This window comes from Mastomys coucha, unplaced genomic scaffold (genome assembly GCF_008632895.1).
Source record: "Mastomys coucha isolate ucsf_1 unplaced genomic scaffold, UCSF_Mcou_1 pScaffold20, whole genome shotgun sequence".
In the NCBI taxonomy this organism is placed as follows: domain Eukaryota; kingdom Metazoa; phylum Chordata; class Mammalia; order Rodentia; family Muridae; genus Mastomys; species Mastomys coucha.
Window position 1 is genome coordinate 130,651,017 of NW_022196903.1, and position 22,480 is coordinate 130,673,496.

Sequence of the window (22,480 nt, forward strand, 5' to 3'; positions counted from 1 at the left end):
AAAAAAAAAAGATTGGAGATCACTTCTAAGTAATTAATGAAGTTACTCCAAGAAAAGAATAACAGATTTCCCATTAAAGTTCTGCTCCGCATCCCCCACACCTCCCTCCCCAGGAGTCTCTAACAGCACCAGGACACACAGGATCCTCAAGGGCATGGTCGGGTCATCTACCAGCCAGCCTGCACCCACCACGAGTAGTTATTGATTTTTAAATTATTGATTTTTAGGGGCTGGAGAGATGGCTCAGCGGTTAAGAGCGCTGACTACTCTTCCAAAGGTCCTGAGTTCAAATCCCAGCAACCATATGGTGGCTCACAATCATCTGTAATAAGATCTGATGCCTTCTTCTGGTGTGTCTGAAGACAGCTACAGTGTACTTACATATAATAATGAATAAATCTTTAAAAAAAACCATGATAACTGAGATAGTGTGACATAAAGACAAACAATGGAATATAACAGATTTCAGGAAGATACTCTGCCTTATCTTTAAATTATTGATTTTTAAATTATTGATTTTTAAATGGCTGAAAGTTTTGGATAAAAGTTTGGTCCTCCTTATTTTACTGAGACAAGAAAAAGATGCCCAAATATGAAAATATATTCCACCATAAAGTTATCACATGCTTTGTAATGTATTTATTCAATTATGCTGTATCCTAAAAATGTCTTTTTTTTTTAAAAGATTTATTTATTATATGTGAGTACACTGTAGCTGTCTTCAGATGCACCAGAAGAGGGCATCAGATCTCATTACGGGTGGTTGTGAGCCACCATGTGGTTGCTGGGACCTGAACTCATGACCTTCTGAAGAGCAATCGGTGCTCTTCCCTGCTGAGCCATCTCACCAGCCCCCCAAAAATGTCTTAACTCTCTCTTCCTTCTTCCTCCCCAACCCCTGACCCTCTCTGTTGCCCCTCCCCCTCGCCCCGCCTCGCCCCGCCCCGCCCCACCCCGCCCCGCCCCGTCCCCAGCTCTGAGGGCGAGGGCTGCTTTGCGAGCTTTCCCCCCAGCCCCCCGGGGTTGCTTATCATCTGGCTTTCTAAGTGACTTTGTTTTTCCTCTCATCTAGACAGAAAGTGCTCCCACCTCAGATGTCATGCCGTCATAAGACCGTCATGACGTCACGACCACATTTCTTTTGATGGATCCAGTACCTCACTGTAATCGGCTCTTCCACCACCATCACACACTGCTACCACAACACACCCCTAGCCCCAGACAAAGTGCAAGACTGTAGAAAAATACAACCCCACAGTGTGGAGTCATACACTCCCACGCCAGAGCATGAGTGTGAGCTCTCAGGTCATTTCAGTCCCCACCTGCCTACCTAATGAGCACCTCCCTATGCTAGACATAATGACCATAATTAGATATTTAAACATGTTATTTAAATGAAATAGGTTCATTGTTGTTGAGACAGGGTCATACTCAGTAGTCCAGGCTGGTCTGAAACTCATTTTGTGGCCGAGGATTGCCTCAGCTCATGGTAATATTCCCCCTTCGGTATTTCAAATGCTGTGATTACAAATGTGAGCCACTTGGCTAATGCAGTTGTTTTAAATTCAACCACATTTTCATTTTGCTTCTTGGCAAGCCGTCTGCTCCCCTCTAGTGGCCGTTTCGGTTTTTGCATTCTGCAGGCTTCAGTGTGACAGGCTGATTTCTAAGCCACAGGACAGTAGTGCTGGAGGGAACTCGTTCAACATGCTGCTTGCTAGAGGAAGACGCTTCTAGTTGTATACTCAAAACAAACGGACTCATGTTAACGCAATTGTCTTCGGCTATGCTACCCTGGACATGCTGCTTTCATCTGAATTAACGGTATTAGTGCTGGGTCCAGAGTATACCGTCATATTATGTATGTTTGCATATAAATATATAATATTATAATATAATTATATTATATACTATTATGATATAATATAATAAATCATAACATTATATATCATATTATATATAATAATATGTTATATAGTATATAATATTATATGTAAATAATATATTCTAACATAATTAATAATATACAATATTACTATAATATTAACATCCCAATATATTATATATAATAAATTATATATTGAATATATTAAATAATTGAATACATAAATATTCAATTATTCCAGAGCACTGTGTTTCAGCAACAGGTATCAGTGACTATTAGACCCCACACTTGTACAGTATGTGGTATAAAAGACACACGAGCAAGCAAATGTGGTGTGAGTATCATGCAGGGGTCACACAGGGCAAGAGCCAGACTGATCATTTCCTGAGGTGCTGAGAAAAGCAGAGGAGAGGTGAGATTCAGGTACATTTTGAGAGTCTGAAGTCCTGCTGGAAGCTGGAAGCTAGAGGGCGGTAGTGGGCAAACGTGGTGGCGGAAGGTCTAGTCCTCCCGTTCCCTCTCCCCCTCTGCCTCTCCCCAACCCCCCACTTAGATTACATTCCTAAAGCTAGCCACCAAGGTCAATTCCCTTATTTGGGCCTGGCTCGTTCCTGAGGCTGAACACCAAGGCCCAATGATCAAAGCATCAAGGTTCCAGCAATCACAATTCATCATTTAGCTACCTTAATTAACACACACAGTCAGAACCTACCATCCCATTAGACAGACCTCTAACACAGTCCTCTCCCTTTTCCCCTTATAAAGCTATTTCCTGCCGTTCCTGCCAGATTCAGGTTCAGTCCCCTTTGCCTTGTTTAATAAAGGATCTCTTTGTGTTTGGAAACTGGTGTTTGGGTGTGGTCTCCGCCTAGTGCGGGGGTCCAGAGGGGAGCACCCCATACTGTGAGGGCCCCTTCAAAGGAAGTGCCCTCTGTGGGGGGAGGTTGTGCTCTTCAGCGGAGTGCCATTTTTAGGACAGGCTCAAGTTGAGACAGGAGGTGGATGCCTAAGCATCCAGATCAGCTTAGCCCATGCGGAAGGAAGACAGATGTGGCCTGGGAACCTCTGAAGAGTCTCCTGTCTCTCTCTACCTTACATCTCTCCATGACAGCAGTGCAGTCTTACAGATTCAATGGCACATTTGGGGTTCAGGGAACCCCAACTCTGATCCTTTCATTTATGTGGCAATACTCTCTGCACCATGCCCCAAGCCCTCAGGTATATCTTGAAGGGGGGTGGATGTTTGTCAGTTTATAGTCAGAAGGGACAGCACGGAGGATAATAAGGTGGTATAAAGTTGCAGGGCTCTGAAGCAGGAGGAGCTGAGAGCAAGAGGAAGTGATAGGGAAGAAGGGGATTATGGGTAAAGTGTCAGAGTGAATGCTGGAGGCCATAGTGATGTGGCCAGCCTGTGTTCTCCCTCTGACACTATGTGACTTTGCTGGAAGACAGTGAAGACAGAAACAGAAATTTATTAAAAACAAACCTAATGTAGTGGAGAGTTATAGTCATGGTAAGAATTTAGCTTTAAAAAAAAAAAAGAAAGAATTTAGCTAAAAAAGTTCCCTAAAGAATAAGCGGAGGTGCTGGAGAGATGGCTCAGTGGTTAAGAACACTGATTCTCTTACAGAGGTCCTGAGTTTAATTCCCAGCAACCACATGGTGGCTCTCAACCATCTGTAATGGGATCTCATGCCTTCTTCTGGTGTGTCTGAAGACAACAACATTGTACTCATATAAATAAAATAAATCTTAAAAATATTTATATAAAAAAGAATAAGCAGAGAAATAGAGAAGCCTGTGAAAAAAAATATATTGCGTCCACTTCTCCTCCACCTCTCTCTGTCCACGTGCAGGCCAGAGGGTCAGCATGTCCTCCTCCATCACCTGACACTGGAGTTTTTGAGACAGAGTCTCTTACTGAACTGGAGCTCACTGGCTAAATGCCCTGGCTCATAGGTACATGCCTTTTTTTGTTGTTGTTTTTTGTTTTATTGACATGGGCACTGTGTGTGTGTGTGTGTGTGTGTGTGTGTGTGTGTGTGTGTGTGGTGGGGGTAGCAGGTAGAGGGAGAGAGGAAGGGAGGGAGTGAGCAGGTGGGAAAGGGAGAAGGAGGGGGATTGAGACAGACAGAGGCAGAGACATGGGGACAGAGAGACAGAGATTGATGAAATGTTGGTTTAAACCTCAGAAGTATGAAGCTAGCTCTGGGGATAATATATGGAAAGCTTAAAAATAACTATAAGCCTGCAGTTACCTCTGGGTGTCTTTTGTTCAGTAGGATGCGCTCCCCACCAGGGCTTCGCTGACTGCTTTAAATGAATCACCACCCCCCACCCCCAGGGGGATTCACAGAGCAAGAGAAACATAGAAAGAGTTACAGTTTTAACACAAGCAAGCCCGCGGGACCCAGGATGCTCCCTTAAAATCAACTTCAATTGATCAAACTTCAATTCTTGGTCACAGAACACAGCCAGAATCGACATATTTCTAGCTTAGAGTTTTTAGTATTTGAAAAGTGATGAGTGAATACAGACATTGTGAAAAAGATTCAAAGTTCAGAAAGACGTAAAAGGGGACACAACCTTCCATGATCTTCTTACTCGGTGGGGACTAGTATTAAATTTGCATGTATTCCTTTTCAGTTTTATTTCTACAAGGTTAGGGAATATTAGATAAAGAGGTATGCTTCTCCACTCTTCAGTGTTATGATTATTCTCCTACCACTTAAAATTGTTTAGAAAGAATGAATTTCAGTTCGTTGTATGGTGTTGAGTTAATACATCAAAATTTTCTAGAACCCCATTAGTTGTATTTTCATATCATGTAAGTCCATTCTTAAGATCTTTGTGTTAAAGATGATAGATTAGTAATATAGAACTACTGATTGTTACACTAAGCACTGGCAGACACAGGCAGCATATGCTTTGAATGTTATGGTTCATGGATCCCCACCCCTGCTCCCTGATGAAGGGCAGGGTTAATGCCCATGGTTTCACTGCATCGTGCACATACGAAGGCCAAGCCATGTTGAGGCTTTAAGAACCTCATCTATGTGTGTCACCACAACTGTCACCAAATGTATGTCCTGTGAGGGAATGGAGGGAGCTTTCAGGGCCACGATCACCCTGATATAGCAAACATTCCTTGCTTAAAATATCGAGTTCTTTTTCAGTAAAAGTACACATTTCTATGATTATTTAATTTTTGCCAATTTTCTGTCCTTGTTCTCTAGGGGTCCCGCTTATATGGAAACCATCTTCAAAACAGGGTTTGGGGGTGGATGAGTCTAACCAGAACTCCCTGGACTTGCAAAACCCACAGTCACAAGCCTGGAGAGTATAGGCAAGATGAAAAGAAAAGAAGCACAAGCCAACTGCCTACAGCTTACATGGAAACCACACTGGGGGGAGGAACTCAGTAAGAATGTCTTACCCAGCCCAGGAATGTCATTAGGGAGCTTGTGGTTCTGCCAGATGAAATTGGGGTTCGTAGCCACTGGAATCGTTTTGTTTTCGTGGGTGTCATACGCCATAAGAACCTTGTACTGTGTTGGGGCCATAAAAAACAAAAAAAAAAAGGCAGAAGAAAAGAAAATCACAAGAACATTTTAGAGCAATTCGTGATGAGGCTGACTGTGTGTGTGGCTTTGGGGACATGATTCCCAGATTATAGGTCAGTTTGATTTTGATCTCTTAATCCTCCTGCCTCAGCTTCCCAAATGTTGGGATTAAACGTATGAGCCATCCTTACCAGTTACTAATTAGGCCTCTATGAATAAAGCTTTTTATTTGAAGTCATCTGCTAGTGGAAACATTATTACAGGCTGTCTTTGACTTACTCACTGCCGGAGGTATCAACAATGCTGTGTGCGACATGTTTGAAATGTGGCTGCCTTCTACAGTCACTATCCTTCCCTCAAAATATTCTCCATAGGAAATTTACATTTAGAGAGCCTGACTCGGAGAAAGGAACCTATAGTTGGCCCTCTATTGATACCTACCTGAGGATGGACTAGTATTCTGGTTGCACCTGTGTTTTGAGAGTCAATCCCTAGGTTCTCCCTGATATATACACATTGTACTGTGGTCGGAGGCAGTCAAAGGCTGAGAAGTTTGACCAAGTTTGCTTTGGGAGACCTGTGTAGGGAACAGTGCTTGTGTGAAGAGCAGAAGTGTGGGTGAGGAAAGATCTTTCACACACATCTTTGTATCTCATCCAAGGATAGTAGGGGCTTCATCTCTTTGGATGAGAATGTGGGTCTCTCTGTGTAGTTCCTGTTAGTAACTGAAGCATTTAGGGGATATGATTCAAATTTTTTCCATTATATTCCTTTTAAAGTTTCACTTTCCTTCCTTCTTTCCTTCCTTCCTTCCTTCCTTCCTTCCTTCCTTCCTTCCTTCTTTCCTTCCTTCTCTTTCTTTCTTCCTTCTCTTTCTTTCTTTCTTTCTTTCTTCCTTTTCTTTCTTTCTTTCTTTCCTTCCCCCTCCCCCTCTCCTTCTCTTCCCCTCTCTGTATCTCTCTATTTTTCTTTCTTTCTTTCATTCATTCTTTCTTTCTTTCTCTTTTTCTTTTTCTTTCTCTCTTTCTTTTTCTTCCTTTCTTTTCTTCATCCCTCCCTCTCTCTTTCTTTCCTTCATCCCCCTCCTTCTCTCCCCCTCTCTTTCTTTCTTTCTTTCTTTCTTTCTTTCTTTCTTTCTTTCTTTCTTTCCTTTGTCCCTCTCTCTCTTTCTTCCTTCCTTCCTTCCTTCCTTCCTTCCTTCCTTCCTTCCTTCCTTTCTTTCTCTCCTCTCTCTCTCTCTCTCTCTCTCTCTCTCTCTCTCTCTCTCTTTCTCTCTTCTCTCTCTCTCTATTTTAGGAGGTGGGTATATGTATCATGCATATGGAGGTCAGGGTACAATTTTCAGGAGTCCAACATCTTCTACCATGTGAGTCTCAGGGATCAAACGCAGGCTGTCTGGTTTAGAGCTGAGCACCCTTACCCACTGAGTCATCTCACTGGCCCCCAAATATAGTATCTCATTAAAGCTCCAATATAGTAAGAAAAACCTGTGGAGTCTCTGAAATGCTGCCTCACATTTCTGGTGTCACTTTTTAAGGATGAACATCTTTTCTGTAAATTTTACATTTGCTATTGTAGGTATCTCTCAAAAAGTAATGTCAATATGTATAGACTTATGTGTATATATTATGACTTATTTATATAAATTATATATATACATATGTATATATGTATATATAACTTATACACACATATGTCTATATATATGTGTATGTCTATATATATGTATATATGTATACATATATAAATATATGTGTGTATATATATACATTGTATATATATATACATATATATGTATATATGTGTGTATGTATGTGTGTGTGTGTGTGTATATATATATATATATATATATATATATATATATATATAAGCTTGCCCTAATGTCCACTCTGGAACATTTACAAATGAATTCTATTTTCTTCTATATGTCCACTTTTTTTTCAGGACCTGACCTCTTGTAGGAAAATGGTGTTTACTGGTCATTTGGTTGGTTTGCTGAAAGAGTGCCTTTCACAGTTTAGATGGACACAGCTCTGGAAGGCATAAAGGAAGTGGTTCCACTTTTAAATTCAGTGCTGATCAGCCATGAACTCTATACCAGACAGGAAGCTTCTTGTGGGAGATGTGGTGAGAGGAGTAGGCCCACTCCCCTCTTTAGAGGCCTCTGTCTTAGTCAGGGTAACTATTGCTGCAACGACACACCATGACCAAGGCAAGTGCAGGAGGAAAGGGTTTATTTGGCTTATGCTTCATTATCATGGCTCATCATCAGAGGAAGCCAGGGCAGGAACTAAAACTGAGCAGGAGCCTGGAGGCAGAGGCCATGGAGGAATGCTGCTTACTGGCTTGCTCTCCATGGCTTGCTCAGCCTGCTTTCTTATAGAACTCTGGCCCAAAATGTCCAGGGGTGGTCCCATCCGCAATAGGCTGTGTCCTCCCCCACTCAATCACGAATTGTAAAAAATGTTCTACAGGCTTGCCTACAACTTCTTAATTGCGCTTCCCTCCTCTCTGATGACCATAGCTTGTGTCAAGTCGACATAAAGCCAGCCATGACAGGCTCTTACATAGAAGTGAAGCGATACCAGGGACTGGGGTATTTCTGGGATAGGCCTGGCTGTGCTTTTTTCTGGAAGACTGTGGATTTGGGGACTTTGGATTTGGAAAGCCATGGGATGCTTTAAGTGGGGCTTAATGGGCCGTGACTTTGTAGCTGTGGTTGGTTTGAACTGTGCAGACCTGGCCCGAGAGGGTTCAGTGGAGAAGAAGCTCAGTGTGTGGCCAAGAGACTGTTTTTGTGGCATTCTGGTGAAGATTGTGGCTGCTTTTGCCCTAGTCTGAAGAGTCTGCCTGAGGCTAAGGTAAAGAGACATATTAATTGCATTGACAAATGAAGTCTTAAAAAAAGCCCAGTAGAGACTTTGTTCTTTGGTTAAGTCTTATGAAGTTTTGAACAAGCATAGCAAGCTTAGAAAGGAAAAATACAAAATATATGGTTCAAGTATTAAAGGGGCACAAGGAAGTGCAATGGAGCTGAATCCTATGTTCTAGGAGGTAACAGACTAAGGGATTTGGGAGTTTAGATCCAGGCATGGTGGTACACACCTTTAATCACAGAAGACAAAGCCAAACAGATCTCTGAGTTCAAGGCTAGCCTGGGACAAAGCAAGTTGTAGGTGAAGAAAAGCTTAAATCCAGGCATGATGGTACACACCTTTAATCCCAGCATTACAGGGGACAGAGCCATGCAGATCTCTGCGTTCAAGGTTAATCTACAGAGCAAGTTCCAGGACAGCCAAGCTTAGGCAGTGAGGGAGTTGGAAAACAGAAAGCTGGTGATAGAATAAAGGGAGGCCATGTTCCAGCCCCGGCAAGCAGCAGAACATGGCAGTTTTAGCCGTGTGGCTCTGACTTTAGAGTGGAATATAGAAGAGGCTACAGGGATAAGTGATGCTGGTTAGCTGGAGCTAAGAAATTGGCAATGATTAAGAAGAGACCAGCATCACTGAGGTGACATCTTCTGAAAAGTGTTTTCTGAGAGCACAAAGAAACTGTGTTCCAGAGATAGCCAAGGTTGTACTTCATGCTGCAGCTGCACCTGGCAATGTGTCAGAGTCACCCAGGTGGTGCTGGTTTTGAAGACATGAAGGGGTCATGAAGAGCAGCTGAGGCTGGGTACTGTGAGAGGCCAGGGAAGGCCACTGGTGAAGGTGCAGCCATGGTTGTAGTTGATGACCCAGGACTGAAGGGATCATGCAAAGGGGTTGAAGCTTGGCACTATGAAGAGAGCCTATAAGAGGTTATTGGTGAAGCCTGATTGCAGCGGAAGACCCCAGTGTATTGGAGATGCCAGTACTATAGGATGATCACCAAGAACAGCAGCAGCAGTGGAGTGGATCAACCTGAGCTTAGAGTGCTACAGAGGGCAGAGCTGGAGAAGCGAGGCCAGCCCTTTGGAGGAGCCCAGAATATCATGTGTGGATCCCAGACTTTGAAACAAAAATCACCTAACACTAAAGTTGCCTTGGAGACTCCAAGATGTTTGAGATGCCAGAGCTGTGAGCTTTCTGCTGAGGAAAGCCCTTCTAACTGGGAGTGGAACCAGCCCAGGAAAAGAACTTTTTTGAAGCCAACAAAGATGAAAAAGGAGTTGGAGATATGAAAACTGCTTTGACATCAGCTATGGAGATGCAGAGTTTGGAGTTTGCCCAGCTGGTTTCCTGTCTTGATTCGGGGATTACAGTTAAGTGATTGGATGGATCTCAGAAGAGACTTTGAACTCTGACTTTTAACGTTGTTGAGTCTGCTATAGAGTACAGGGACTTTGGAAGTTGGACTAAATGTGCTTTTTGTTATGGCTAGATATGGCCCCCATAGACTCAGGTGTTTGAATAAGCCTATGGGGGCCAGGGAGTGGAATGTCATGCTTTGAATATACTTGGCCCAGGGAGTGACAGTACTTGGACATTCGGCCTTGTTGGCATAGGTGTGTCATTGTGGGTGTGGGTTTTAAGACCCTCATTCTAGCTGCCTGGGAGCCAGTATTCTGCTAGCAGTCCTCAGATGAAGATGTAGAACTCTCAGCTCCTCCTGTACCATGCCTTGCCTGGACACTGCCATGTTCCCACCTTGATGATCATGGACTGAACCTCTGATGCTGCAAGCCAGCCCCAATTAAATGCTGTTCTTATAAGAGTTGCTTTGGACATGGTGTCTGTTCACAGCAGTAACACCCTTACTAAGGCACAGGTATATAATGTGAGTTAGAGTCTAGCATCACGGCACTTTCATGGGCGTGCCCGAGGGACTGCACAGTTCACACGTTTCAAGGAAGTGCTGATGGAGAGAGGTATTTCTTTGAAATCTTTAGTTTGTAAAAATACTTCCTGTCTTTAGGAAAGGCTTTTCATCAGCTTGTTTTCTTTCACCGACTCCAGTAGTCTGACTCCTACATGTGTGTGAGCTGATGTCTAATTAGAGGTTCTTGCTAACATGCTTAGGGAATCCTACCACAAGTGGAGTATACATGTTAAAACAAAGAGAACTGTCATGATCTGTCTTTAGATTCTGAACATCGCCCCTCTAATTCCTTCACTGTGTCTGTGTTTCCAGTTAACTATCCTTTTCCACCCAGTCTTGTCACCCTGGAGTCATGTTGGGGGTCAAACATACTTTCCTGGTATCCAGAGACACATACAGAAGACACATGATGTTGTCAATGTCCCCACTGTCATCCAGAGTCACAGGCCCCGCAAAGCCTAAGGGGGAGGAGAGAGATAGAGCATGTCAGAGGCCATCATTGGCTTTAGACATGAAGTCAGTAGGATCTGGATGAAGAGTGTAAAATGGATTCAAATCACTCTATTCTATCCTGGACAGATGGCCCTTACTTGCTTCTTGCCCCTGCTGATTGTGATTTGTGAAGGGTATTTTAGGAAGGGTGTGTGTGTCCATTTAGAAGGAAAATCCTCTTCCTTCCATTGAGGATGTGGCAAGTTAATGATTTGCTCAATTGTCCACACTACACAAGAGTATGAGCTAAACCAGTGGCCCAGAGTGAAGGCCACAGCATAGACTACATCGTACAAAGAACAAAATCATCTCAGTAGCATTCGGCAGCTGAAGCATTGAAAGAGATCCTTAAGTTGTCTGTCTTTCTACTTTCCAACTGTGAGACGGTAGCACTGCAGACTGACCGTCCAGACTGTATGGTTAGGTGACAGTAGCACTGCAGACTGACCATCCAGAATGTGTGCTTAGGTGACTGACAGTAGCACTGCAGACTGACCATCCAGAATGTGTGCTTAGGTGACAGTAGCACTGCAGACTGACCGTCCAGAGTGTGTGCTTAGGTGACTGACAGTAGCACTGCAGACTGACCATCCAGAATGTGTGCTTAGGTGGGAACCTTCACATCTTCAACAGAACAGCTCACTTCTGGGATGCCCAGCTAGAACAGCTGGAAAGGGTGCATCCTGGGGACCTGAGTCCAGTCTCCCAAACCCATCCACGTGATGAAAGGAAAGAACCAACTCCCACAAGTCGTCCTCTGATCCCTGCACACTGTGGCATGTCACTGCCCCAAGTAAACAAATAAATGTACATTTTAAAAAATGAAATCTAACACTTATTTCGTGTTTACCAGACACTAACTCTGTGCTAAAAGACTCCACACATTTGCCATTTTCTTCTCTTCAGAACACCATGACATAAAAACTGTTGTTTCTATTTTTATTGATGAGAAATAATTTTAATCAGACTCAGAGATATTAACATTTTTTCTCAGGGCTATAGTGATGTGTGACTAAATTAAAACAAATACATGCCTCTTAGCTCTGAGCCTGTGACAGTGGTCACTGGGACACTTGACTGAGCGTGGATAGGACTCTACAAGTACCTGGCAGAACTCAGGGGACACAGGTGGTCACTGCGTGTCTCTCTGCTTCTGCAGGCAGGCGGACACCATGTTCTCCTCAGCCCTGGGCATAGCCATGGCATAGCTCTCAGACCAGGTAGCAATCATTGCCTGCCTTCTGGAGCCAACAACGGGCTCACTTTGCTTTAGACAAAGGTTTTGCAGGGCAAGACTTTAAGAAAATTTCTTAAAATGAAATTTCTTTATAATCTTTGTCTGAGATTTGAGGCAAGAAGGAGGAGCTTTAAGAGGAGCTGGTAAGGATGGGTGTGTCAATCTAGAAGTTGGGGGTTGCCAGGGGGAAATAGAGGCTTAACATAGGAAAGGAAGGGAGATATATTAAAATATAAAGAGATAAAAATAAAAACTAAAAAAATAAATAAAAATTGAACCTAAGGCCTAAGAGCAGAAAGGAGATTGAGACTGGTTACTCTGAGTGTGTGTGTGTGTGTGAGTGAGTGTTAGAGGGCCGGGAGACAAGAGGATATGGATGGAGAGGAGAATCTACTAAAACACACTTCATTTGAAAAAGGCTGTAAATATATCTTATATGCTAATATGTGAAATAAAAGTAAAGCGCAAATATTTCTCTTCTCGCGGCCAGCACACTCCTCTTGACAACGCTCTGAGGAAACCTGCTCATGCATACAGCTCCCCACCTGTGTGCTCACTCTGTAACACCCCAGGGATGTGCGCAGCAGCAGCGTGTGCTGCAGTCTAGTTATGCATCACAGCATCCCCCAAGTTTATGCCATGACCTTTCCTTCCACTGAGCTCCAGCATCCTCAGCAACTGAAGCATCAACCGCTGACATCTGTCTTGGTGGTCTCCTGCTGCCCCCTCCCGAAGCCTGCATTTTTCCAACTTTATCATTTGATCCTATGAGACAGGTACCTTGAAAAGTGAGATTCCTGAATGCACGAGCAAACTTGCGATCGGTGACAGATTCTCCGTTTTCAAGAAACGTCTGCAGCACGTGTCCAAACAGCAAGGTTCCCTCCAAGTAAGCGAGAGAAAAGTCACTTCTCCCCTAAATGAGAAGGAGAAAATATCTTTTAATGAGAAAAGGGGGTGGTGGGTTCTGGAGACAGAGTGGATATTCTTGGGATATGTGATAAAACAAATTCAGGGGACCTGGAAGCATGACCTGCTCCCGTCAGTTTCACTTTCTTGTGAAATAAACAAGAGCCCTGCCTTTAGAGGAGAGCCTAGAGGCACTGTGCTTCCCTCTGGTGATGGTGAAACACAAGGTGGCTGAGAAAGTCCAATCCGCCATCTTAACATCCAAGGGACTTCATGCAGAAGTGCTAAGTTAATGCTCTAAGTTAATGTTTTCACGAGAGTGTAAAAGAGAAAACCAGAGCCCAGAAAGTAAACCTGCCTCTGGTCCCTAGAGTGGAATGTTAGGAGTTTGGCTGATGCCACTGACTCTGTTTTGAAGCTGGTTCTAACTGTCGCTTCAGGCCCCTAACCTCTGTCCTGGCAAAATAATAGAGTGAGCACCCCTCCGCCTTTGCATCCGCTCCATGATGGTTTTCTCGGGATTAGGGCTTGAAAGTTCTTGCCAGATAGGTTCTGTTCTCTCAGGCAGCCTGGAACTCCCTTCTGTCTTTGCACTTGGAACACATTTTACAAAAAAGCATTAACAACAAAAAGCTCCTGGTTTGTTTTTTGTTTGTTTTCTTTTTTTTTCTGAAATCATCATTTCATGACATTTATTTTTGAGGGAGGGGGACGCATGTGGTGGTCAGAGGACAACTTCTGGGACTCCTGCCTTTCCTTCCACTTTGTGGGACCTCAGGATTGAATTCAGGTGATCAGACATGGCGGTATCTGTATCCACTGAACTATGTGACCAGCCGCAAAGATCATCGTTCCAGGGATGAACAGAACTCAGTTAGGACCTTGCATTAAAGGTACTTATGAGCCTTAATATTGGCAGGTCCATACCTGGAGCACGTGGGACGTGTGGTCTATGAAGAGGGGTGATGCTCACCTCCCTTATAGTGCTTAGGCATTCATTTGCCGTTGCATGGCTGCTTAGGGGGTCTCTGGGCCACCCCCTCAGCGATTTCTATGGCCTCCTTCAATGGAGGCAGATGACAAACTGCATCTCATTAAAGCTCAGTGACTGACAGGGCCTAGTGTGTCTTAGGAGCTCTGCAGTATAATAAAGTGACCATGATTTAATGGGTAAATGGAGGTCCCTGTTCTGGGACAAGTGCCAAACTAGGTAGGATACCGAGACAATAAGAATACATGAAGCACCCTCTTGGTCAGTGGCCAACTTTACTATGATGGATGACGAGGTAATGTCTCCACCTAGGACTGCTTATTTCTAAACAAAGCCCAAGGGCCCGAGTTCAGATCCCCGGCACCCTTGTAATCCCAGTACTTGGTGGGTGGGGCTTGGGGTCAGGGCAGGGATAGAGACAGGTGAATCCCTGGAGCTCTTTAGCCAGCTAGTTCAGCTGCATCCTTGATCTGTGGGTCCACTGGAGGAGTCTGTCTCAAAATTTACATACAGAGGGCTAGAGAGATGGCTCCGTGGTTAGGAACACTTGCTACTCTTGCAGAGGACCTGAATCAGTTCCCAGCACCCAAGCAACTCACAACTGCCTATGACTCTAGCTTCAAGGGATCTGGTGGCTTCTTCTGGCGTTGGCAAGCATCCTTACACACATAGTACTCTCTCTCTCTCTCTCACACACACACACACACACACACACACACACACAAATAAGAAAATAGATAGATAGATAGATAGATAGATAGATAGATAGATAGATAGATAGACAGACAGGCAGACAGATAGATAGGAAGCAATCAATAGAGGAAAACAATATTCACTTTTGGCTTCCACATGCATGTGCACACACAGACACATACACATCTGCACAATGAACACACACGCACATATACACATATACACATACACACATGCAAAGAAAACCTACTTGCAAATCTAAGACTCTGAGTCTGACCAGGAGACTAATTACCTTGCTCTGCGTCATCTTTAACAAACACTTACATACATATACACATAGACATCTCACCGGTGCAAACCTCTCAGCGACAGAGGCGTTTGAGATGGACTTCTCAGGAGGCAGCGTGAGGACGAGGACATTGTCCATGTACTCAGGGGCTATGGTGTCATCCTCAAAGTAATGGTTACTATAAAAACATAGGTTCTTCATAAAAATTAGCACCCCGTAGAGACGGAAATTTCACAACTCATACAAATCGTAACCTGAGCTTTGAAAATCATGTCGGTGGTGGTTGTTTTAAGTGTAGCCATCAGCAAAGCCTTCTACTTTCCCCAGTTCTAATCCCCTTCTTCACCTGCTACAGGGAATGGCAGGACTTAGGCCGCTCTTGCTGTTAACTGAGGGTGCAAAGGAACTCATTATCCTTTGAGGGAATGTTTGTATTTGCTGTTAAAGCCCAAGGACCCTTGACTTCTGCAGGAAAACGTCCTTTTCCTTAAGTATGCAAAACAAGTTGAAAATATTGGGATATGGGATATGGGATTACTCTGCATAATGCCCTGTAATGTAGAAAGCTACCATCTGCTCAAGGCTGAACTGATAACTGCAGATTTAAGACATTTTCTCTGATAAATGTCTCTTGGTGTGTGTGTGTGTGTGTGTGTGTGTGTGTGTGTGTGTGTGCACATTCATGTGTGTGAATGCAGTGAATGCAGACACGGTTGTGCCATGGCATACCATGGCATACCTGTGGAGGTCAGAGGACGATGCCAGCTGTCTGTCCTTGCCTTCTAACTTGTCTGAGACAGGTCTCTTTTGTTGTGACTGCGAGCTTCAGGATGTGGGACTCATCAACTCACAGGATGCGTATCATCAACTCACAGACCACACTGTGCACATCGCACCCTGAGATCCCTCGGAACATCCCTGGGTTTCTGTGCTTCCTAACCATGTGGGTGCTTTAATACACAAACAGGGTGGCTCCGTTGAACTGCTAGAATTAGGGGGGCCACCACTCAGTACTCAATCTGCTCTGAGCTGACCACTGTATTAGCTCTTATGTTAACATTATCGATCTTACCCTAAAAGACAGGCACCCTCATTTTCATTTCACAACTCGACTTAATCTCAAAATGCTAACGTATTCCCACAGAACCCCAAGTGGTGGAGTTACAAGCCAAGCACATTAGGTTTACTTGAGTCTGACCTTGTTCTGGAAACAGCCACGTGTTCCACGAACAGGTGACACAAAGGAAAGCCAGGTGGCTGAGAATGAGGTCATACCAAGCTGGCCACACTGACAACTCCCTGCCCAGGGCAAAGCGCCAGCATGAGGTGGGAGGGAAATGCTGAGAGCACTACCCTCTTTCCTAAACGTCCACAGCTCAAGGGCTAGCGGGATGGATGGCTTATCTTCATGAACACTCAACTGTCCACCGGGCCTGCACTTCAGTGCTCCCTTTCCTCTCAGGCTGGGAAAGTGTGTTTAGTATCGGGGGATGACTAGGCAGATCCAGGAGAGCCCCTGCAGTAGATGAAGGCCCACAGGTAATGATTAATGACCCAGGGAGATAAGTGGGTCATATGATGCACCTGTGGGACAAGGGGCACAGGTGTACCGCTGGCACCTCCTCCAAGTGTGCCCTAACCTAAGCACTGCTTTGGTACTGTTAGGGAAATGGTTCCTCTCTCCCCCTCTCTCTCTCTCTCGCTCTCTCTCTCTCTCTCTCTCTCACTCTCTCTCTGTCTCCCTCTCCTTCCCTCTCTCCATCTCTCTTTCTTTCTCTCTCTCTCTCTCTCTGTCTCTCTCTCTCCCTCTCCCTCCCTCTTCTTCCCTCTCTCCCTCCCTCTCATTCCCTCTCTCCATCTCTCTTTCTCTGTCTCTCTCTCTCTGTCTCTGTCTCTCTCATGGTTCTCTCTGCTCCGTGTCAGCACAAAGGAAGGGACCATCCCTGAGTACCTGTTCTACCAAAAGCAAAGAATAACTGTACAGATCAGATCTCGTTGAATTCAACTTTAGTCTTTCCAAAGGTGCTGATGAAAAGAAATAACCTGAGGCCAAAGACCACTGGCAACTAAAGCCCAGGGGCGAGCCCTATCTCCCCAGGGAAACCACTGTTGAGTTCTTAGCTGCTGGATCCTTTCCTGAACAAAGGAAGTTAGTGTACTGTGTGCATCTAGACCCCCCAGAGGAGTGCACTGCATATCTGGATGCCTGTCAGGTGTCAAGGAATACATTTCCACTTAAGGTCACAGATGATTAGGTAAACATGAAGGTATTGTGAGGAAGGAATGAGACTTCAGTTGCAATGTGGCCATCATGGTGGCTGCCCACCCAAGAGAGAGGGGGCTGTCTAAGTAGCCACTGACATACTTCCTTTCTGATGGGAGGAACATTATACCAACCTGAACAGATCCACCAGGATGACAACAGTGTCGTCAGCCACTCTGAGGTCACCTTTCACATCATAGAAGGTTTCTGGCGTGCCACACATAACAATCACTGGAAGAAAGAAAGATAGAGTGACAGGTGATGGTGGACACATGAAGCAGGAGTGACCAGTTTCCTGATTTGAGCCCTACATAGTCATGTTATTTGTGGTTGTTACGTTTCCTCCTTTCTCTCTCTCTCTCTCTCTCCTTCCTCCCTCCATCTTTCCCTCTTTCCTTCCTTTCTTTCTTTCTTCCTTCCTTCCTTCTTTCCTTCCTTCCTTTGAGACAGGGCTTCATTATGTATTCCAGACTGACTTTGAACTTACTACATAGTCCAGAATGGCTTCTAATTCATAGCAATCCTCCTGCCTCAGCTTCTGAGTGCTAGGATTTCCAAAAGACAACGCCACACCTGTCTCTCATTTTACCTTTTTAAGGATTAATCCCAAGTCCCCCAAGCTCTTCTGTCCTCTTTTGCATTTAGTTTTGGAGTCCTGATTGAACTGTGTGGAATCTCTAAAATAGAAGGTGATCCCAAGGGGGCTAAAGGATAGAAGATGATAGAAAAAGCCCCAGAGTAGGACTCCCATTTACGAGTCCTGCTTCATTCAGTGTTTAGTCTATCGCATTGGATGGGAGTGATCCCAAAAGCTATTTTCTTCAGTGGATGGCCACACCTCATCATCTGTCTGTGTGTTTGAGGGGGAGTGTGAGAATAGTTTATAATATCCTCCTAAGCTACCATCTTTGCGCTGTGCCTGTAGCTTTTTAACTCAGAGCCTAGTCTTAGAAATTCGAGTGATGGAAACACTCCGAGCCTTTACCACGAGTCTAGCTGCGGCCTGTATGTGGTTTGGGCGTGGGAAGAGCTGGAGAGGACACTTCCTTAGATTGTGTGCTGTTGTTTAGAGATAGGGTCTCACTATGTAGATGGCTGTCCTAGAATTTGCTACATAGAATAGGCTGGCCTCCTGCCATCTCCCAAATGCTGGGATTAGCAAAAGGCATGCGTTACCACACAGGCTTTTGTTGGATTTTTTTTTTTTATATATATATGCTGTGCTACCTAGGTGACCTATAAACTCTTTAAGATCAAGAATGGCATTTGCTTCCCCCACCAACCCCCATATCTTGGTTGACTGTAAGTTCCTAAAATAACAAATACTTGGTTATGGCAGCAAGTGAGTGCTTGAATAATGTCGGGCAACTTGCCAAGGTTTAGTCAACAGAAATAACAATATGACGAAGTTGTTTGCAAACAAGCAACTTAGAGGCAGGCGGTGAGGGCAATGCTACAGAGACATTGGCCTGAAGGACTCTGAGGGAGGCCGTGGTCATGAGGGTGATGCTACAGAGACATTGGCCTGAAGGACTCTGAGGGAGGCCGTGGTCATGAGGGCAATGCTACAGAGACATTGGCCTGAAGGACTCTGAGGGAGGCCGTGGTCATGAGGGCAATGCTACAGAGACATTGGCCTGAAGGACTCTGAGGGAGGCCGTGGTCATGAGGGCAATGCTACAGAGACATTGGCCTGAAGGACTCTGAGGGAGGCCGTGGTCATGAGGGGTACTCTCTTGTTGTCTTACCATTGCTCTTCCTGTTATGACCCTTTAAGATTTCCTGGAACTGTTCGCTGCGTCTCAATACATCCTTGAAGCTGAGCACCTCTGAAAAATAGGACACTCCAGCCTCCAGAGCGTTGAGGTACCTGGAACAGGGAGAAGTGAAGCTTCAAATTGGTTTTGCTTCCTCATGGCCAGCCCACCTTCTATCTATCTATCTATCTATCTATCTATCTATCTATCTATCTATCTATCTATCTATCTGTCTATCTATCTACCTGTCTACCTCTGTGCTGGAGTTTTTATCTAACATCCAGGTCCTCTATTAACAGACCGTACCCACCAAGATGCCATTACTTTGCATTGTGGCTACCTCGTCTAAGCAGAGTATGGGGGGTGGAGTTTTTGTGTGTACAAGTTATAGACATCTGAGGGGTTCCTTCTACCATTTCCCTACTGCTACAGCAGGAAGGTTCTAGCCTGAACTGTAAACCAGAAGAATCTGAAACTATATAGTGTAAAACTCCAGAGCTGGTAAAATGATATCTGTTCCCGTGTGAATTGGAGGTTTGTATATTCCAGTTTCATGCCAAGTTTCTAGGGTGAGCTCCTAGGGTTGGGTTCCCAGATGTGCGCGCCTGGTCACACCTTATCTTAATCCTCTGAGGCCTCTGTGGAGAGAGACGGTAGAAGCAACTAGCATCCTGAGTCACCTCCACCACTTTTACTGGTGTTGCAGGAGCTTATGATATTTTAAAATCATGTTTCCTCTATTTATGTTGTGGTGTGTGTCCTTGTGTGAACACACACGCGTGTGTCACACAGCACATGGGTGGCACTCTGATGACAACTTGCAGGAATCGGGTCTCTTCTTCCACTATGTGAGTCCCGGGGATTAAAGTCAGGTCATCGGGCTTGCGCAGCAAGTCCCTTTGCACACTGAGCTATTTTTTAGACACGGACTTAGGCTTTTAACTAGGGCTTGCTCTCTCCTGTCCCCCCTTCCTCTCAACGAAAATGTGAGAGACATCATTTCCAAGTGCCTCTTGGTTTGGGCAGAACACACACTTTCTAGTGTTATATCTTCCACGGTAGTGCAGAAACACTGACTTCTAGCTTTCATTTGTATCCTCTAGAAACAGGGTCCTATGCATTTGTCTTTAGAGGGCTTGCCATGGGGAATCATTAAGACCAACAAGAATTCACTCTTTCTTAGGCAGAGTGCCACAAATGTGGTCTATACTGAGCATTCGCACAGTACTTGACTCGCTTTGCCCCTTTGATGAGTAAGAAAGCAGACTGGTGTCTATTTCAACAGTGCCCCTGATGAAGGTGACATTTCTTCATGGCAATGCATGGATTAACAAACAGCCTTCCTCACCAGAAACAATCCTCAGGCTCCGATCCATTCTTGTAAACATATGAAGAGTTCCAGGAAAAGGTTTTGAAAGATGCATCGTTGACTTTCCAGAAGTCGACCAAGAAGTACATCAGCTTCCTGGCTGGAGGCAGGATCCTGGTGAGCGTCTCCTTATAGTCACAGGACAATCCAAAACTTCCAGCGGAAATCATGGGATAGTTCAACTCTGTGTCAAGGCTGTGCCAAAAGCGAGAGAGGAAGCAATGCCAGGGTGAACTCCAATGGCACGGAGAGGAGCCCCTTTCCTCCTCTTTAACACTCAGGCATGAATGGTGAGAATGAAATGGGGACAGCAAAACAGGCACCTGGGTGACCCGCTCACACAGCTGACTTTAAAAGTAGCAATGGTGGCCCATATTCTGTGAATATTCATTACAGTGAAATAACTACATGCTAGGTCATGCTAATTTATTTCCAAATGCCTTCTCATGCTCTCTGGGTTGGGAACTGTGAGCCGGGAGAGAGGACTGAAAACTGCATGCTAAACAAAGCACTTTTCTCTGTCAACTCGACACAAGCTAGAGTCCTCTGGGAAAGAGAATGACACTTGAGGAACTGCTTCCATCAGTGGGACTGTAGGCAAGTCTGTGAGGCATTCTCTTGATTGATTATTTAGGTGAGAGGGCCCAGCCCAAAATGAGCAATATCACCCCTAGGCTGGTGGTCCTGGGTTGTATAAGAAAGCAGACTGAGTAAGTCATGGGGAGCAAGCCAGAAAGCAGCGCCCCTCCATGGCCTCTGCATCGGGTCCTGCCTCCAGGTTCCTGCCCTGGGTTCCTGTCCTGACTTCTCCTCATTATGAACTGTGAGCTGAAATAAATCCTTTCCTTCCCAAGTTGCTTTTGGCCATGGAATTATCAAGGCCACAGAAAGCAAACTAGAAAGAGCCTTTATAATTGTGATCAGCTGGGAAGTGTAGCTATGCCTTTTCTTCCTACCAGTGCCTGCTTTGTCACTTTGCATTGGCTAGTTTTATGTCAACTTGACACAAGCTAAGTAAGTCATGTGAGAGGAGACAACCTCAACTGATGAAATGTCCCCATAAGATCTGGCTGTGCGATGGCCTGTAGAGTATTTTCTTAATTAGGTATTGATAGGGGAGGGTCCAGCCCATCCTGGGTGGTGCCATCCCTGGGCTGGTGATTCTGAGTTCTATAAGAAAGCAGGCTGAGCAAGCCATCAGGAACAAGCCAGTACACAGCACTCCTCCATGGCCTCTGCATCAGCTCCTGCCTCTAGGTTTGCACCGGTTTAAATTCTTACCTTGGCTTTCCTCAACAGACTTAGACTCAAGATACGTAAGGGATAGGTGGTCTAATGATAGGCGGTCTACTTGGGATCCAGCTCAAGGGGAGGCTCCAAGGCCTGACACTATTGCTGATGCTATGGGGTGCTTACAGGCAGGAGCCTGGCATGGCTGTCCTCTGACAGGCCCAACCAGCAGCTGACTGAGACAGACACAGGTACTTATACCCAACAGTTGGACTGAAGTCAGGGACCCCTGTGGTTGAATTAGGGAAAGGTTGGAAGAAGCTGAGGAGGAGGGCAACCCCATATGAAGACCAGCAGTCTCAGCTAACCTGGACCCCTGAGATCTCTCAGATACTGAGCCACCAACCAGGCAGCATACACTATTGGTATGAGGCCCCCTACACATATACAGCAGAGGACTGCCAGGTCTGGCCTCAGTGGGAGAAGACATGCCTAACCCTGGAGAAACTTGAAGCACCAGGGAGTGGGGAGGCCTAGAGGGGTTGGGGGGGCATCCTCTTGGAGACGGGGGAGGAGGAATGGGATGAAGAACTGTGGGAGGGGGACTGAGAGGGGGCAACAACTGGACTGTAAAAATATGAAAGTAATAAAAAATATGTAAGTCAAATAAACCCTTTCTTCCCCAGGTTGCATCTGGTCATAATGTTTCACCACATACATAGTAACCCTGACTGAGACATTGTCTGTCTCCAACACAAAACATTTTTGTGGGCTTGCTCCCCATGACTTACTCAGTCTGCTTTCTTATACAACCCAGGACCACCAGCCTAGGGGTGATATTGCTCATTTTGGGCTGGGCCCTCCCACCTAAATAATCAATCAAGAAACTTTGAAACTTTTTTTTCATGAAGTTATTTCCCCACTTGAAACTCACCTCTCTAGCAGTGGTGACCATTGCTGCTGCTTCTCTCTCTCTTTCTCTCTCTCTCTTTCTCTCTCTCT

The 22,480-nt window shown here is 45.0% G+C and overlaps 1 protein-coding gene across 2 annotated transcripts in view; it reads right to left on the bottom strand.

The window, feature by feature from the left end:
* Gucy2c (guanylate cyclase 2C) overlaps positions 1–22,480 on the bottom strand; it is an 83,214-nt gene that overhangs the window by 47,173 nt on the left and 13,561 nt on the right. For both annotated transcript variants that reach the window (XM_031381034.1, XM_031381035.1), the window contains exons 4-10: positions 20,228–20,443; positions 18,871–18,992; positions 17,257–17,353; positions 14,920–15,037; positions 12,758–12,893; positions 10,621–10,706; positions 5,322–5,433 (exon numbers count right to left, since the gene is read on the bottom strand). In XM_031381034.1, coding sequence (XP_031236894.1) covers positions 5,322–5,433; positions 10,621–10,706; positions 12,758–12,893; positions 14,920–15,037; positions 17,257–17,353; positions 18,871–18,992; positions 20,228–20,443 — 887 coding nt within the window. The remainder of the gene's footprint in view (positions 1–5,321; positions 5,434–10,620; positions 10,707–12,757; positions 12,894–14,919; positions 15,038–17,256; positions 17,354–18,870; positions 18,993–20,227; positions 20,444–22,480) is intronic.